The sequence below is a fragment of the Helicoverpa armigera genome, chromosome 8 (genome assembly GCF_030705265.1).
Source record: "Helicoverpa armigera isolate CAAS_96S chromosome 8, ASM3070526v1, whole genome shotgun sequence".
Classification (NCBI taxonomy): Eukaryota; Metazoa; Arthropoda; class Insecta; order Lepidoptera; family Noctuidae; genus Helicoverpa; species Helicoverpa armigera.
Genome location: NC_087127.1, coordinates 997,249 through 1,017,348, shown reverse-complemented (window position 1 = coordinate 1,017,348; position 20,100 = coordinate 997,249). Strand labels below are relative to the sequence as shown.

The 20,100-nt window shown below is 37.2% G+C and overlaps 1 protein-coding gene across 1 annotated transcript in view; it reads right to left on the bottom strand.

Moving 5' to 3' along the window:
- Window positions 1-20,100, bottom strand: part of LOC110383129 (amyloid protein-binding protein 2) — a 58,143-nt gene that overhangs the window by 7,697 nt on the left and 30,346 nt on the right. Inside the window, exons 2-4 of the mRNA XM_021343878.3 lie at window positions 4,323-4,436; window positions 2,496-2,610; window positions 1,356-1,482 (exon numbers count right to left, since the gene is read on the bottom strand). Coding sequence (XP_021199553.3) covers window positions 1,356-1,482; window positions 2,496-2,610; window positions 4,323-4,436 — 356 coding nt within the window. The remainder of the gene's footprint in view (window positions 1-1,355; window positions 1,483-2,495; window positions 2,611-4,322; window positions 4,437-20,100) is intronic.

Below are 20,100 nucleotides of genomic sequence, written 5' to 3'. Positions count from 1 at the left end.
CAACTACAACTCCTCATAAACTTGTTTTTCCTAGACATCTCTACTAAGCATGTCTTAGTTATTGAAAATGTTTGATATTAATGTTGTAATGACTTATTTGCAGTGCCCTAACAGGGCACATAATTGTACCTAACTTTGAGCCTTTTTTATGACACAACAGCTATTGCAGAATTATGGAATACAAAAAAATAAATTATGAATATGGTGGTAAAAGAAGGGAACAGGGAAGAAACCCAGATTTTAAATTAACCACCTACAGTACCAATCATTAACAATTGTATTGCACTGAAATAAAATCAACTTCAAAGTTGCACTATAAAGAATAAATAATAACCGTAACACATGACGCCAACGGACCGTTACTTGGCAGTAATTAAGTGCATCAGCAATGCAAATCGCTGCACAATATAACTTGCATTATCATAGTTACAAGACTCAACCATTGTATTACATAGGTGTAGGCCTAACACGTCACTAGGTGAACTAAGTCACCTGTGCATGGTTTATTGAGGTATAATTATATGTGGGACTTTGTTACTATACGTTATAGAAAAATATTTTGTACTACTTTTAAATAATAGGTTTATGTAAATGAAAATCTTGAGCATGTAATGTGACGTCTGATTAAAAATGATTGAATAATTAAATTATGTGATTAAAAACCTTGTGCATGTCAAGATATGTGGATTTTTTAACGTAATTAAAAACTTTTCAGGGTTGGTTTGGGTTCATCTTTTGGTGAAATATTTTCTGTATCGGCCAAATAATTGATTACTAAATATTCAGAACAATAGGCTAGTTTCCTAAAAAATAATAATTAGTCCGTCTTGTAGATTGTCCAAAATTAAGCGATACGTATTTTTTCTTTTTTAAATTGGATCAGATCAGATCAACTTGTTAAGATATAGCGTGTTAAAGTTGAGTGTGACGTCACAAGTTGCTACAATTTTCAGGACACTGTGACGTAAAAGGCCCCCACTATTAATTTTTTAAGTGTATAATCTTTGTCATTTTATGTTTAATTAAAAAAAGAAAAAATACGTATCCAATATTTTTTGATTATCTAAAAAGCGGACTAAATATTATTTCATTATTTCGACCCTGGACACTACCCTATTATATCCAGGTACACTATTGATTGAAGATAACTGTCTCCATATGATTTAGGCTAATGCTCTGTTGGTTTTAGAGAAACTTTCGAAATGCAGACCGGAGTCTGAAAGCTAGTGATTGCTTTGCATCGGGGAAGAGAGGAGCACGTAAATGTCGGAAATTTTTGGTACATACTAAGTGCTTCTGACTTTTAAGTAAAGTTATTTGTCCAGCTACCATTTAACCATTTATATCGGACTCACCTATGACAACATTCTAGTGTGAGCCTCTTATAGTAGGTGGTCTGCGGCATCTCCTGGCAGAGCTCGCGACACCGCAGCAGCACGCGCTGAGCGTCCGCGTACCAGCCCGCCTCGTTCAGGAAGCCACCTGGAAACAACCACATATATTGAGTAAGCCGGCGATATACTTATTGAGACTTAGAATCATCCACCTCCATCAGGTTCCACCTAAAGCTCTTATTCATACCAAATTATATCGATAGGTGGTGGTAATATTAGCTAGTCACCGAAAACACTGATTAGGTGAATGAAACGAATTTTCTCAAAATTATCTTTGGTAACTTTGGTAGACACACCGAAAAGTTAAGAGCATGAGAAATGACGTAGATAGGCCTTGTTAATCCAGGCACCTGGATAAGATACCAGAAGTAATTCCCTGGAGACACGGGTGGAACCGCAGGGAACCCTTAGTTATATGTGAATAGACAATTAGTTCATATTGTGTTACTAATCCTTTTCTGTTTTCTACATAACCAAGATGTTATTTCAGAAGTCTATGACGTAATTCTGTGGGCGACTAATGCTCGTGCAATTTTTAATGTTCTAACTTCCTTGTACCCGTGGGTGCTCCGGGTGTCGGATACAGTTAGAATTGATGAATGGTGGCCATTTATATGCCCCTATGCAGATTGGACTATTCTGTATTGAGACGAATACGATATTGTGGATTACAGACCCCCATTATTTTTCATTCATTTCTGGTAAATTCTAGCCTTACATGGACTCCGTTGTCAGTAAAGGTCCAAAGAGTTATAGACATCCAAAAACTTGAGGACATTCCAGGACTGTATTTGCAATTTGTAAGGGCAAACAATAACTTCTTACATCCCATTTCAGAATAATCCAGGATTTGGATTAGCAGTAACTGTTACCACGATCATTGATGGGTAAAAGTAAGCAACCCGATTGCCTTCTATCTGGCCATAGGAAACCACTGCTATACATATGGTCATCTTTTTCCACAGCTAGCCTTAAGGTCTTTGAAGACACTGGTTGGATATCGTCTAAAATGACTCCCTAACAGAATATACTTGACTGTTTAATGGGAGTCTCGTTATACATGTTTTATCTCTAAAATTGTTAGTAGACATGTTTACTTACCAAGTCTAAGACCGAGGTGTATAAGGTCTAGGCGGCTGTTGCAGCCGCATTCAGTCTTGGCGAGGTAGCTCGCTGCCAGCTCCGCCGACAGCCTCGACCCGTGCTCTATCACTGCCTGAGGACAACAGATACTTTTGTAGTTTTATACTAAAGAAGAATAAGAACAGTTTCATATAAATGCAGGTGTTAGAAGTCTATCTTGATCATCAAAGTGCCAATGCTCTGTGTTTGTTTGCATGAATTTGATAGAAAAATAATGTTAATATGCTACTGTATTTTTCTTTAGCGTTAAGGCCGCCAATTGTACTTATCCATATGTTTGTATTATCCTATATTGTTTTGTCCTAAATGGTGTATATTATTGCAAGAATATTCTATTCGTCTAGTTCTTTGTTCAGTTTGGTCTAAAAGCACCCCACTAAAGAACTATAATGAACATAATATTCACTCACTACTGAACAAAAGCCTTACGTAAATGCTACACGTTTCATTGGTTGTCGTCAAAACGTTCTGCATTCGACAGGTACAGGCAGATGACAGCTACACGCAGAATTTATTCCACGCTCTTCGCTATTGCTAAAGGGCTGGCTAATCATTGTCTCTTAGGTTTGAATCCCTATTAATAATATTATAAATGTGAAGTTAAATGCAACGGCAGTACAGAAATCTTAGATTTGATCATCATACATTTTGAGATTTTTCGTTGTGCAAGATAGACTTCTCATCAACATAAATGAAACCACGGGAAACACCTATTTAAATAACAACATTATAAAAAGAAATATTCACGTTCCTTGGGAAGTTTGTAAACAACGCCTACTTATCTCTTAATTACGGGATTAAGATAATCTTACTTATTGGCATTCATAACATTGTAATCAAAGATAACTTTTTATTTGGTTATTATCGTTAATGAAGCCTGAATTTGTTGTGTTTTAATCACAAGCCATGTGAATTTTAATCTCTACCGGGTTATAATATCAGCTCAGTGGCAATGTACCCAAACAACGAAAATATACCTAAGTAGAATTTGATAAACTAGCTAAGTGCATGTAGAACTCACGCACGCGGATAAAAACATCAAAAAATGACGGTTGTGAAATGGTCCATTTATATTGTTATTATGTTTTTTTTTGTTATGGCTGCAATAAAGATACCGACTATTTAGCTACGATTCATGAGATATACAGCCTGCAGACATACGGACGGACAGCTGACTCTTAGTAACAGAGTCACATTTTAACCCATTGGCTTATAGTGATTCTATGCGAGAATTAACGGTAAGTAAAGGTGACATTAAAAATAACTACGGATAAATGACGTGTCACGACCGTCAAACTGGGGAAAGCCCGTTAAACAATAGCAAATTGATTTTTATGATTTATTATAATTATCTCTTACGTTTGACAGCCCTGGTGCATCACGGCCGTGGTGATGATTATGACGCTGTCTAAGTATGTATTGTACACATTTCATGTTTACTAGAATGTGCTACGTGACCAGAGAATCCGTTTACATACTTAGGTATTGTCATCAATAGAGATATTTCCCGAAAAAAAATTATAAAAGTAATTATTACGTATAGCGGTCCAAAAATGTAAGCGATTCTTGCCTTGGGCTTTGTAACAGGGAGCAATGATAAAATTCAAGCATCACAGGTCGATCAGCTGAAGTAGGCGCGAGGGTTCAAATGTAACTTACCGCAAGGGTTACGGAATCAGCATGACTTAGTCATTTCACTCTCACTATGAGTCACATTTTGAGTGGACCTAGCAAATACACCCTTATTTACTCTATTGTTCATATTTTGAGAATGTACTTATTTACCTGGAAGCACTGTAGGAGTTTGAGCTGTGACCCTGCAAACCGCATCAGCCGTTCGAATACATCCAGCTTGGAGAGTTCCGCGCCCAAGATGCACAGTCTCTTCTCCTGCAGCATCTGAAACAAACATGAACAAACTATTAATATAGGATAACACATAGGTGTCGGTCAAACCTTAAGTAAACCAGTTTGATAAAGTTTCATAAGTTGCAAAACCAGCGACACTGACACTTCAAATTCTGCTTTACCTACTTATTGAAAAGATCGAGTCACCTACTAAACTAAAAGATCATGTTTTAGGTGAAAAGAAAAAATAAGTAATTTGATGAAACAGAACCAAAGGGGCAATTTTTGAACGTCGAGATCGAACGATCGATCGATCAAATTTATCAATTTGTACACAGAAATCCCTGCTTTACATGCTCATTGAAAAGATCGAGTCACCAACTAACAAAAAAAAAATTTAGGTGAAAAGAAAAAAATAAAAAAGGCAAGGGCAATTTATGAACGTCACGATACACACAAATTCATGAATCAGTTATACAGAAATCCCTAAAGCTACATCGTTACTTTGAAGTCACAATCTACTTCAGTCTCCAAGATTTATCTGCCAAACGGATTACTTTGCGGAATTCAATCGAATACTTTGTATGAACAAAACAAGTAATATTGAATCAACAAAGTAAGGTGGAATCCCGTTGCCGCAACTTGTCCTATAAACGCAATAAAAGCAATGACTTGTGTCAACGAACGTTGTTGAAGCCAAACATTGTAAAAACTGCTATAAATTCTTTACTCATTATGTGTATTTGGTAGAAGCGGGGAGCGGTGAGCGGACGCTTATGGCGGAGCTGGACAGCTCCACTTTAGTGCTAATGTAATTATTGGTCCTAAATGCTATCATATCACCCCCATATCATACTTTCAAGAGACTACATTTGCATAGGGACCGTTCCTGCCTTTCGAAGCTACTTGTAGTCTGTAATCAATATTTTTAAGGTTGAATCATCGAGCATTAGCCAGTTGAAATGTATCGTTTTATGCCTCCAATACAGGCTTTTCTCATATTTTTTGCAAGAGCTTCACTCCATCTTACAACTTCTCAAAACCGCTTTCCTCTTCCCCCTTGCACCACATCACCAAGACAATGTCAGCCGATAAGCGTCGGACAGCCAATGCTTACATTGTTGCTCACTGGTTCATACAATCATACATACATACATTGTGCCCGGTTTTTATTGGTCCTTACGTTAACGGATACCGGATCACCTGCGCGCGCAACGCGCTTGAGAGGCTTCGTGATCGTCTTTTGTTTGTTTCTTGCTCTATAAATGGTACTTAGGTCCGTTATGGAAATGAAAGGTTCTAAACGCCATTGGGTTACACAATAACAAGATATTCTGATGATTTTTGTAACGTTGTACTTTGCCAGCCTGACTACCAGGTACCAGCGGCCGCATTTTATTTGGAACTGTTTTGTCGATATGGTCAGAAAGAATGTCTTGCGAGATGACGGCAGATGAAAGAGTCTGGTGGGAGAAAACATTCTGCGCCGACACCAAATAAAATTGGGATAAGGGGTGATGATGTGGTGATACTTACTTAACGATAAGGTTACCAAATTTTGGATCTCAGAGTATTAGGTGCTTTCACAAATAGCTTATTACAAGTTTTAGGCGCTCGTTATCGAGTCCTAAAATTAGCATCAAAAACATATTTCTTCCCAACAAAGTACCAAGTCTTTAGCAAACTTACAAAGTATAATATTCGTAAACTTTGTAACTTATCGGTGGAATGAGGGCGTTGTAGGTCACATTAAAGCAAAATGTATGCTTGAGATTATCCGAGCGAATTTGTGTGATTTCCGTCACCCTACAATGTTAAATGAAATGCCTTCTAAGAACTTTGAAACAAAGTAAGTGAAAAGCTTCAGATTTTGTTGCGTGTAAGTAATCTGTTTGCTTTACTAAGTTGAGAATGAATCATTGACGTGTTATGGAGCGTGCTTTTTACAGCTGAGCTGATAATGTTCTAACTTCTTTGTATTTCAAGAACTGTTATGGTCAGATTAAGACAGAATAGTTAAATGGTCAGATTTTTTACCGTATTTCTAAAATAGGCAGACCCTAGCAATGCTGTATAACTTCCATTAGAAAATTTATACTCGTCATTTCATTTTTTAAAATACTCTTTGCTTTTTTAATGCCTAACAACACAATGTGGAACATACTATTGTGTACTTGAACCTAGGGTACTGACCCTAAGTTATGCACCCTATCATTATAGTTAGTTTATTCAGACGACCACAAACCACATCCTGCATTTTAGGTTACATAAAAAAAATGGTTCAAACTTTAATTTACAATAAAGAATGAAAAACAAATTGAAAACAATGCTCTAAATATATTACCCTCGTCGCGGGCGCATACGAGTCGCATACAATAGTGTTTGTCAATTGTCACGTTCAATCCATATGGGGTAAGCAGAAGTCCGAGTGAACTAAGATAGCATACGAGTATCCTAGCACTGACAGAATAACTAAAGTATATAAGAATTTTTATTGTAAGTATATTTTTCTTTCAAAATCAAATCATTATTTCATTTAAGCCTTTACAAGCACTTATGAACGTCAAAAATATAACTAAGTTTGATTCTAGTTGCCCATCCAGAAGTAGCTTCCTATGGAGAAGAACGGGCAAGAAACTCCATGGATCGAATTGCTGGCATGGAGCTTGATTTTAATTGCTCTTACAGCGATAACAGAATTACATCATCCAACTGTCTACCGATCATGGTTCATGAGACAGCGAAGTCTTAAGTAGTCCTGATTTACCCTTTCGGCCCGGAACCCTAAAAACAAGCATGCATATCGAATAAATGTAGTTTGAATAACCTATAAAAACTGTATGAAACCAATTGGAAATGAGATCGCATCGTAAACACACGATAGCAATTAGGGGCATGAGTCATGATTAGCACATCAATGGGCTCTCGACTTTGACCCCTCCAAACTAGAATCACACCTATGTGTTACACATTTTTATTTATAAACAACTGCCTAGTTGAGGCGTAGTTTATTCTATAGAATTAAAAAAATATATATACCACAGTAAAAACAATTTCCTCTCAAAAACTTCCATGGTTTCCAAAATAAAGCATACTTCCAGATGGACGGACACAATGGATCCTCCCATTTGTATCACTTGCGTATAGACATTCAAAACCAGTGTGTTTTTACATCTGGATAGCGACTGTTGCCATGGAGACAAGAGCCATAATGTACTGATGAGTTTAATGAGCGCACCGTCAAAATCAACTAGCATGATAGAGACATCTTAGCAGTAAGCTAATTATTAAATTGGTGCATAACAGATTTTGATGCCCATTAATTTTGCAGTCGAATTGTTAAATGATTTCGAAATTGTTTAAAAATCATTGAACCTTTATAAAGGAGGTTCACCTGAAATTTTATTGTAATTCCAAAAGAATTATTTGCGTTCTAACTTAATTAACTTGCGACATCGACTAAATTAGATAATGAGGTCATCTTACGGCTGAAAACAATAGAGGACCCCCATTTTTATTTTGACCATTACGAACTTTTCAACAAGCATAGTTCACCTCATTGGCATAGAATCAGTTCTTATTAAGGGTCAATGGAGCCACCGCAGACACTTAAGAACATTTTTGAAATTTCCGAGTGCGCTTCTTAATACAGGCGTTGATAAACCTTCTGTAGGACATTAGAACCTTGACCCGCCAGGAGTAAAAATCAATCCAGCACGCACATTAAGCGAAGACCTTCCAATTGACCGCGTATCTTCGTAATTTCAATCGATTGTCGGGCTTCGTCGTAATGCGATATCAAATCATGTGATAGTAACACTGAGTCAGTTCGATCGTTAAATCATCGGGGCTCCGATTTCTCTTCATGAATTGCTTAGATATGTTAGTTGTAGTTTTGGCTCATCAGCAAGATTGTAACGTTGACGTAAATGCACTGGACTTTGTGATTGTTTTTGTTAATGTAACTGATTAAGACGTAACATGATACCTGTCTTTTTTTATGATCACTCATCAAATATCCCCTTCCGCTGTGGATGCAGTGTCAGGGAGTGTCAGACTTTTACTGATTAAAACACACCATGTTCCGTACTAAGCCCTTCACGTGCCAGGGCTGTAGTAACTCTTTCGAATAATCCGCAGCATCGGAAAGATATGTTGTCACTAGGGATCGATCGTGCAGCCCTTCCCATGGCAGTTTTTACCCCTACTTCATACTTTATTATTGGCATCATTCAACTTGATTTGTTAAGGCACATTAGCTTAAAACATCATACCTATGAATTCGTTAAGGTGAATGAGCACAGCATACGCATTGACTGGTAAACAAATATCGTTTTACCGAGAGATAACGAGATCCTTTGTCCACTAATTTCAACGAATAAAGGACCCTTGTTCTCTAATAAACGCATCACCGAATTACAATAGGCTGAAAATATGTTTTGATAAACGAATTTTTTTATAATTATGGTTCAATCGGAGCATAGAGTCAATATTCCCCAAAATCAATGACGGTCAATAATTTCTGCTTGCTAGGCAGTGGCAGGTATGTAATATAAAGAAATTATGATTTTTTATATCCATAACATGGATGTGGAATCAATCAACCACACAATCGGTTCGAGATATAACGATGGAATGTAATGAATGTGTTCCTATCAAGTCTATCATTACCGAGAAAGTTATGAAAGGACTTTATTAATGAAGATATAGGTATGCTTCGAAAGGGCATTAAAGGTTGACAGATATGAACAGAAGACCAAATCTCAATAAACCGACTCGTTCGATAAGAACAAGGAATAACTCAGAGGCAGTAACGCAGACAACGTAAATCAAGATTCAAAAGCCAGTATTCCTAGAACAACGTCACAATAAGATAAGTTTAATATCCCCTCAATAACTCCACACAATACATCATTAAACGCTACATTTAATTATTAACAATTAACACGGTAATCGCTTAAGACTACGACTTACGTTGTTTTTGTTTCACTATGTTGCAACGATTACACGTAACTATGTCGTAATCGTGATGTTAACGTGGACGCGGAGTTTACAAGTTTACAAAATGTACATCACTGTAAAATATGTGTTTTTACATAGTAACAATGTTGGCGTTATTTTCAGGAAACAGTTTCCAACGACCCTGGGGAAATAATATTGGTATAATCAGCACGGTTGCGCGGTTTTTCTGAACAAAATTGCGATGGAATTGCATATCGCAATGCGCTGGCACTTTAATTATTTTCCATTTAGCGAAAATGGATAACCGAAAAAACTACGTTGCATTCATTTTACACTTTTTCTACAAAACTCGAAAAGCGAAAAACATTACAAATAAAACCGTCCTCCTAAAATGTTCTACATAACCGGCTTATTTTAAATGCAATTTTTCGCATACTACTACGGCTCAAAAAGACAAATACGCTTATTTCCCAGAAGTTGAAAAGCAAACAAAACCCGGACCGCAGGCCTTTCACGTCAGCTCATAAAGGCAGGATTGTTTTGTACAAACAAACAAACATTTTGTTGTTTGTTCTCAGGTGAAAAGGTTGCAAGTGAGGGTTGGGAATGACCTTGACCTTGTTTGTGAATATTAAAAAACTTTTACAGTGTATAATGTTGGGAACAGGGATTTTTATTATTTAAAAGACCTCTAACAAACGTGAGTGTAAATGGTTTGTAACTAAAGGACCACAGAGTTGATGACGCATAGAGAAAGACGTTATTTAAACTCCTTTACAAAGTCCAAACGTTACATTCTTTGCAAACAATTTACAACTTAATTAAGCGGCTAAAATCGTAAAACATGCAGTTAAATTTAAACGTTCCTATAAAACTTCCTTCAGTCACGAAACTGCTTAAACAGAGTTTAATATTGCTGTAAAAATGGGAATAAAATGAAGATATACTTTTTTACACTATGTAGGTACTCGCTGGAACGATAGACGGCGGGTATCGATCCTATTTGAAGGTTTTCCAGACGGGCTAAGGGTTACGGAGTCACCGACCTAGGGAGAAGTTAGTACTACTACAATATAGCTAACGCAGTTGAACTTTTCTAAATCTTAGGCAAGTCATTGGTCTATTGCCCTCATGCTATAACTTTAGGTCAGTCATTTCTCTAGTAACAGTCAACCTGTTTAAAACACTATTGATTTGCAGCGAATACAATTTTATACATGACACATCAGAATTCCGACACAGTCTTAGTATTCCTCTAGTTAGGTCATCGACATATCTCCGAAAAGAGTAGTCATGTATACCTTAGCCCTAACTTCTGTCACCAAATTATTCGTAACAAGAATCTCACGACAAACTGGCCTATCAAAGCAACCAATAGCACATCAGCCATTAGGATATCAGATTAGATAAATTACCACTTTAAATCCATACACAAACATGGATTGTATGCATATAATAAAGCTGTAAGTTTACCTAAATAATATCTGTACTAATACGTCACGTTTGAGTGTGTGTGCTGATTGCACACAAGCAACAATTACTTCTTAGTGACGTGTGTAATCCCGGCATATCAGTGGCAGTACGTTTATCGTGAGTATTCATGACTCAATTACAGACAGAGATACTCATAATTATATGTGATTTTGATGTATGTATGTATAGCACTTGGGGAAGTCTTCTGGTCCAATGATTGTTTGAAGGCGATGTTGTCGCCATTAATAAATACAGCAAGAATGGATTGTATAAAAAATAAAGAAAAAAAGTAGAAAGAAAAGAGACTGTTACACCAGGAAGTAGATAATATAAGCTCAAACTATTCAAAAATACAGCAAAGTACGACATATAATGTTGATGAACAACTGAATCTGAGGTTAGCTACATATGAGTGATACAATATATTAATAGTTTAGCACTAAATAAAGCTGTTTGGCCACAAGGTCGCCCACCAGAGCGTTTCCACGCCAAGTTTCTACGTAACGTTTGATTTATTTCAGCAATCATCTGATTCCGCTCGAAAACCTGCTCTTAGTTAATTTTGAAGAAATAATACAGACGCTGTTGGAAGGCCAGACGATAAGCAAGATATGCAAGGCGACTATACTTGTAAAGATGGACCGGCGTCCATTTTTGAAGCAAGGTGAATCTATCTCGCCAAACTGAATTTCGTGAGAGCATTTTGTTACAACACAAACTATAACAGTCTCATCTATGTATAAAGACGATTGTACTTCAGATTGCAGAACTAGGGATTACCTGTTATCTGAAAATCTATTGTAACACTTTTGTGCAAAAGATTCACAACAAGATTAAGTCTTCTTATCATTTGGTCTTCACTCATGTTATACAAAACAATAGCCTCTTAACCTCCAACTTTAACATTAGAACATACACTCCAGCAGGTGATTATACAAACAAACAATCATAAATCCAGCTACCGACAAGCCATGTCATCAAAGCAGCAATTCTTCACATAGCAGTCCAAAGTATTCGCTATTGAAACAAACAGTGCGCGTCAATAGTGCGCTCATCTGGTGTCGATAAACAACGGGATAGGTGACATTCTCTGCGTGCTGACCGACAGACAATATCAACTTTGATTTTTATGATATAGAAAGTACAGTAAGAACATGGAAAGATAAATCAATGTTGCTACGGTACATAGAGCTGTCATTTCCTTCTACAATCCTTGGTACGCGACAAATATTAAGACCATCTCCGATCATACGGATGGAGTATAAGTAAGTGTGCAGCAGAACTTATACACTTCTGACTTGAAAGAGTCCCAATGTCATTGCTATCAGGAAATCCATTTGGTTTGAGAGCTTTTCAAGCCAGTTGATCATAATGTATATCATAAATCATTTGTGAGTGACACCGAATCCGAGATACATCGACCAGGATCTTTAAAACAATGGGCAATTAAAATTTTATGCTCGTGTTACTCCACCTGACGCGTGAGAAAGGTCACAAGATTCACTTTCATTCCGTGAATTATGAATAACATCGTCGTGAGAACATTGAAAAATGTGCGGAATTCAAAAGAAATTAATTTTAAATGTAAATAGGATCAGATAGTAAAGTATGATGAGTTAACGAGGAAACTAAAGGCACCTCGAAGGAAAATAAAACAAGATATGTAAATATTTATGATGATATCTACAACCATAAATACATACAATGCGAATATTTTACATTATCCACCGTATGATCTTCTTGCAAAGGTATAAATAAGCCATAAATTGTTGAGCACATATTTTCATAGCTTGTGGAAGAAAACAATAACAATAAGCTATGGTATAATGTGAAACAATTGCATTTGAATCGATAGCATATCAGAGTGCAATCAAAGCAACTGAAGATCATAATCATCTTTTAAACTTTTCTAGCCACTGTTTTAAAACATACTTTTTTTCTAGGAAAACGTTATTTATTACTCAAACATCCACACTGGCGCCAATTTTAGACATCCTCAGGGCCATTTCTTATTGTGTTCTAGATCATTCTTTCAATATTTGAGCTGACTTCCGCGTACCTACCATAGACGTAACACCTGTATTATGCTTCAGTGTTTTGACGTTATAGACGTGAGCATAGACTAAACTAATTCAAATTCAATATCGATAAGCGTGAGTGTGGGCGGCGACCTCGGCACGAGCGCCGACACACGAGCGTCGTCGTTGTTGTTACAAAACTGCGCGCGCGCACCTTGCACAACGCAGCTAGAGATTAGATGTGCATCTGTTGCAGGTTAAAGGTTACCAGCGCGAACTGATCCTTTTAAGGAATTCATCAAAATTGGTTTAAAAAATGACCCAGATAACGTTTTTAGAGGTCCTATTTCAAAACACAAAATGTTCAAGCTGTTTTGTAAGAATTGAAGACTCTATTAATGACTACCAATTCAGCTAAATGACAACTGCTGTTGCTATGGTGAGTAAAACCATAGGAGATTCTTTCAGTTGACCAGTAAAAATTGTGAATGAAACCGCTTTAGCCAAGCACAGGAAGCTTCCAGCAAAATTGACCAGTCAAACAGAACAACGAAAGCAACAAAATTTCACAAACGATTGAAGAATTCGTTTTGAAAGGAGAACATTCATTTCGTACCCAAAACTGAAAGTGCCGGCCAGAAGAAAAAAATTGTGGATTCTTGTAGAGAATAATGCCCTGAAGATTTTTTACTATTACAAGAATTGTCTACAATTAACCCCCAGGCAGCTATTTGACTTTGAAAATACCAAAAAATCCCACAATGTTTGGAGTATTACATTACAGCCCCAAACTGGAGAAGCCGGCCGTTGCCTTCAAACGACTCCTATTCGACCTGGGAAGTCATCAAATGACCCCCCTCTCGCCATGAGAAAGTCAAACTCTTACTGACTAAAACCCATCAGGGGGAAACCAGGGTCGCGATAATCCTTTCGAAGAATCCCGCAGCCCCGATAGGCCTTGTCCCCGCAAAAATATCGTACTATTCTTGTCGAGGATGCCCTGAAGATTTTTTATATTGTAAGGAACGTCTTCGGTTAACCCTCAGACTGCTATTTGAGTTTATCGTGAATAAAAATCTATACTTGAATGTTACGGCAAGTAACCTCAACAGTATTTTTTTAACTAATCGAACGTCTAGTAACTCTTTCGAATAATCCGCAGCCCCAGCAGGTTTTGGTCACCTGGGGTTTGCTGACACTCTCTTGTCTCCAAGAGAAAGACGGAGGGACGATGAGCCACTCGAAATTCTATAGGGGCGAGGGGGAATGGGATGCCTTTGTCTCCTTCTGCGAAGCATGCCAGAGAAGGAGGCGGTGGAATAACTGAGAGTTTGCGCCTCTCATCCCAGCCGCTGAGGTGGACGTGGAAGACACCAAGCGCGTCGGGTCTCGAGAAGACTTCCGCCACCGTAGACGTCGGTCTGTGGGCGGTGAGTTTAGAGAGGCTCATCGTCCCTTCGCCGCCTTGGAGAATACAGGCCCGTGTCGCCGGCGAGCGTTGACCCAAGCCCTCCTCAGACAGTCAGCAGACCCCAGTGGGGCCCACCAGGGTCAGAACCTGCTGGGGCTGCGAGATTGAGCGAAAGAGTTACCGCGGCCCCGGTACAATATCAGAAGGAACATGATGGGTTTAAATCAGTAAGTCTCCTCGGTGTAGCAGGAGGGGGGAGGTATATGGTAGACGTTCAATTAGTTAAAAAAATACTTTGGACGTTATTTGCTGTAACATTCAAGTATAGATTTTTATTCACGATAAACTCAAATAGCAGTCTGAGGGTTAACCGAAGACGTTCCTTATAATAGTAAAAAATCTTCAGGGCATCCTCGACAAGAATCGTACGATATTTTTGCGGGGATAAGGCCTATCGAGGCTGCGGGATTGTTCGAAAGAATTACCGCGGCCCTGGTTTCCCCATGATGGGTTTTAGTCAGTAAGAGTCTGACTTTCCCACAGCGAGAGGGGGGTCATTTGATGACTTCCCAGGTCGGGCTGGAGTCGTTTGAAGGCAGCGGCTGGCTTCTCCAGTTTGGGGCCGTAATGTAATGCTCCAAACATTGTGGGATTTTCAAAGTCAAATAGCAGCCGGGGGGTTAATTGTAGACAATTCTTGTAATACTAAAAAATCTTCAGGGCATTATCCTCCACAAGAATCTGCTATTTTTTTCTTCTGGCCGGCACTTTCATTTTTGGGTACAAAATGTTCGAGACTTGAATGATCTCCTTTGAGAGTCTAATGAAAATGCTCTGCTCTGCAGACCGGACGCGTCAATGAGGCAACAATAGTTCGGCAGACAAAGGCTGAGTCAGCACGCGAACTGCCAATAACCGTTCCGTCAGACACTTGAACTTTACAAGGTCTCAAGCCTCGTGTTTGGGAGCCGAGGTTAAACCAGCCTTGGTACATACAAAAACTCTATATGAAGTAGCCCATCTAAATATAGATCAAACGAAAAATTACTAACTAGGTACATATTGTTGACGACGATAGGTCCTTGGAAGTTTACTTACACGTGGAAATTCTTAGTGGCAATGCGGAAATAACATTTTGATTAATTGTGGCGTATAATTTATTCAAGGTCCTTCCACCAAAGAAAATCTCTATTTATTTATTTGGAAGAAAGCTGTAGAGGGTACTAGGGTTCTATATAGGTGAATGTTGCTACCTTCAAACAATGTTGAAAGATTCTCCTAACATGTGTTGCTGGGGAGTTTATTGTGCCACTTCTTCCCAGCAAAAACACATAGGAACTAGTTAGGCAATTTGGGGGCTGTCTTTTGTAAAAAGTGCTATTTTGCAGCCAAGTTTTAATAAAGGATTTTTGATTTTGATCTTCTTTATCTGTCCTTCGCTTGACAAAAGTCACAATCTGACAATAATGGAACATCGCAGGCGTGTTTTACTAGCTACAATTTACTCTCAATTGGTCAAACATAACATGTTGATCGGCTATTACAACAAAGCGGCAGGCACCGGACGTGTAGCACCGACTTGACCTTGACCCCGCCGGTTTGCACAACACAAGTCGGTCATTCGCCGCACTATTGCCGCAATACACGACACATTATACGGGCTGTATGCTGCCATGGATTTGTATTGTATCATCGTAATTTAGCAGAAAATAGAGGTAAATACGAACCTACATTTAAACGATATGAACAGCATATGGTATTCCATTCAAAATAATTATGGAATTACTACAAAAGTCAGTTGTTGCAATTCACGTCAAAAGTCATCAGGCGGATTTGAGAAAACTCAGGACATCAGGACTTGCTAGGTGATTAAATCTGCAGCACGTATGAGGACAATAAGACTACAAAAGATAACCAACAGTAAAGGCACACGCATTCAAGAATTTGGGCTAAAACACAAACGTCCTTGACCTCATGACCGCTTGCACAACTTGACCGGGTCAACGCAGCACAGATTCAAAACATACGAAAACAAGCCAATTGGGAAACAGTAAGCTTATTTAATCTTTTATCACCATAGACAGTGCTGTTGTGCCATACTGATGACGATATGGACCAGAAAACAAAGTTACAAGGAATGATGTGGGACGTTCAAAGTGCAATATTTTGATATCCATATTTGTAATTGTATTTGTACAATGTGGTGGGTAGTGATGTTTTAGTATGCGAGTTCATGAGTCTTTTGAAAACATGTATCTGCCTTGGTTTGTAGTTTCAGCTAAATAAAAAAACTTTTTGGTAAACGTATCTGGCGGAGAGGAATCGAATACGCAAAAAGACTTGAATAAAGAAGAAGCAATGAGTAACCTTTATGAATATTGCAAAGGAGCTGGATTCAAGTGCAATGACACTTAAAAATGCCGTAATTTGCAATTTTACAGGCCGTTTACCCAAAATTTAAAACAATGAAGAATTTTTTGCATATTTTTTTTCGCTTGGATTTGCAAAAGAAAAGATGCAGTATTGTATTTACATACCTTTATATCGTGAACAACATTCCTCATTATGCCTAATACCTACTATTACAAATTATTTATGCATTCACAAGGAAAATTATTTATTATTGTAAATTAATCAATTTGTTGCATTATCATTTCCTTTACTATGTAATATTGTTTTTATAAACAAAATGATTTCGATATGTGATTTGTTTATCAATACTATTTCGTTATCATACATTGTTGCTCATTCAAGATTTTGAGTCCATATTTTTTAAGAATAACTCAAAGCGTATAAAATCGTTTACCTTCGTATTAAAGGGAATTTTATCGTTACGTGATCTTAATTAAGCCGTCAGTCAATTTTAATGTAAACAGCCCTCAGTTGCGTGCCAAAGCAGAACTTACCACCAAGTATATTTTAAATGAACCCCAAACAAAATATTATACAGCATAACTTAACATATACACGATTAGAACAATGCGGAGAAACGGCAGTTTTTTTAAATAAAAGTTAAAGGAATTAAGGCTCCGCACTTCGAAAACATCAGTTTTTTCGTCGGGTAGTATGAGGCCTGGATACATTCTATAGATCAGAAAATTTAACAGTGAGTAGTCGAGGATATTGACCAGAGAATATGAAAAAAACCTACTAAAAAAATAGTCTCACACATAGAAAAAAAAAGGCTTGAAAATGCCTCTCGAAAAAATTTTTCGTCAGCTAATTCTCAAAATATTCAATGGTAACCTACACATGTTTTATCACTAAACGATAGAATATTTCCTAAGCTAAAGAAAAATACCACATATTATATGGCTTTATAAAGCACATAAGGAGAAATATTTAAAAAACCTATAAAATTCAATGTCAATTTTCATTTCATGAATTTTACCTTCTGCCAGACGGCGTTCCGCCGTGAAGACGAGTGGTCATGTCGCTTTGTCATCCGATGACAGTTCATCCTTCGTATACCCAAAAATAATATAAAAAAATATATTTGTAATAACATCCTATAAGTTCTTTTTTTATGACTGAAAGTGGATTTATTTTAATGTACTACATATAATTAGCTCCATGGAAGATGATCATGAGTGTTGTGGATGCTTTACTCTTACAAAAAAATGTTTTCAAGCGTATGATGTGAGATTACAGTTTTAGACGCCTTCCACCGGTCTTAAAAAATAGGAACATTAAGATAATGACCGTTAAACTCAGGTAAATATGTGATTCCATTCACAAAATTTATTTATTTTCCAAATATTTATTTGTATTAGATTGTTAGGTTGTTTCTTGCAAAACGTAGTTGTCATGGTAGCCGAATTTAAACTGTCATTGCTTGACGCGCAAGGAGGTTTGTGTTTGTAGTAATTTATTTTGGAATCTGACTAATAAGGAAATTAAAAATGATTTATTTACGATAGCGAAAAAGAATAATTTATGTGAGAACGTCGAAAATAATTAATTATTCCGTAATGAGTAAAAATATGAAGTAAACATAGAAGTTTTGTTTAGGATATCATATCAACCATTTCGGATGATAGAAAAAATGATTTATAAAATTTATATATTATTATGATACAAAACCACTTATTTGAATTTCTACCGAGGTGATCATTCTTCAGTTCAAGACTACTCGTAAAAGCAGTTGGACCCGAAATTAAAAATAAACCTGATCAAAAAAGCCGAATAGAGCTTCATTGGAAGCGGTGAAACAAAGAACTAACAAAAATGTATAGCAAAATGTTGCTATGTTGCCATTCAGAAAGTAACGGGTATGTGAAGATATGACTATTTTAAAGAGCATTTTCTCTAATTTCCAGGGTTCATGTCTTAAAATTACGATGTATTTTTCGCGACCTTTTTTATAAGATTGCTTGAAGGCAGTTTTACAACCAAACTTCTGTAATGAAGCTAACGATGTGCCTATTTCTCAATATTGTGAATGTTTTGTGCAGTACACAACTGTTTTCAGTCTGTCAGTTATACAAGGCGTGGAAATGGTCTCTATGCCTTGTATGCCTATGCAAACAATATTTGGCAGGGAAAATCATTACAACGAAAAGTCCTTAGGAGTTTGGGCGTTCCTGGGCTTACGGCGGCCAGCCATGAAATTGATATCAAACGATAGCTCTAGTAGTAATTAGAAATAACTTTTACTATGGGCGCTATCCCGCGGGACATTTAGGAAAAAAGATATTCGGTTATTTTTGCATCAGAAATGTATGAGCTGAGACATCCATTTTTTCGCAGTTTTTGATATAAAATTAACTTAATTCTGTTATTTCTTAGGTATTTATTTTGTTATTTCTAATCAATCCTGATCATCTGATATAGGTTTCTATTAAAGTATTTTTTTGTTCTTGTATGAAAAGTAGCTCGTCGCTAAGTAGCGATTTCTTCAATGTTACAGAAAGCACTTCTAGCTATGCTTATGTGGTCCCGGCGGGTTATTCCCGGTAACACCCTTTCGTCGACACTGTGGACGATCGGGAATAAAGTTTCGTTCGTTCACAGTGTTGACGAACGCTACTTATTATTTCGGGTAATTCCCATTTGGTAACACCGTCGTCAACACTGTTGACGATCGGGAAAAAAAAGTTTCGTTCGTTCACAGTATCCATGAATGCTGGTTTTTATTTTTAAAATATAGAAATAAAAATAAAACATGTCATGGATTTTTAAAGTGTAAAATAGTTATTATGAACATGATAAGGCTATTTTTTTTTTCTAGTTAATTGTGTTTTAAAAGATCTAACATAATCCATTAAAACATTTTAAAAATCCAAATATAGGTAAAAACGGTAGGACACTGTGAACGAACGAAACTTTTTTTTCCTGATCGTCAACAGTGTTGACGATAAGAACGAAAGGTGTTACCGAACGGGAATTTCCCGAAATAATAAGTAGCGTTCGTCAACACTGTGAACGAACGAAACTTCTTTTTCCCGATGGTCAACAGTGTTCACGAAAGGGTGTTACCGAACGGGAATAACCCGTCCCAGCTATGTTTATTCACCTTGGACAGTCGTTATGAGTAATCAGAACCCGTTTAAGGCGTACCTTTTAACTGGGTTGTATGACAATAGGTGGCAAAAAAGTTCAAAGTTCTTCGGTTTTAAAGTACATCACGGAGACAGAACTTCATAACAGTAATTATAGGACCACACTTATGACCACACTACATTCGTTAGTACCAAAATCATCGCTGGCCGCTGATAGCCCGGGCTCCGTAGAGATTTGCCCATTGTCCTTTAAGTAGTTTTTATTCAAAATCCAAAATTACCTGTAATCTATAAAAACTCTTATCTCATACCATATTCTATTTTGACCTTTGTAGGAATATTAATCAAAA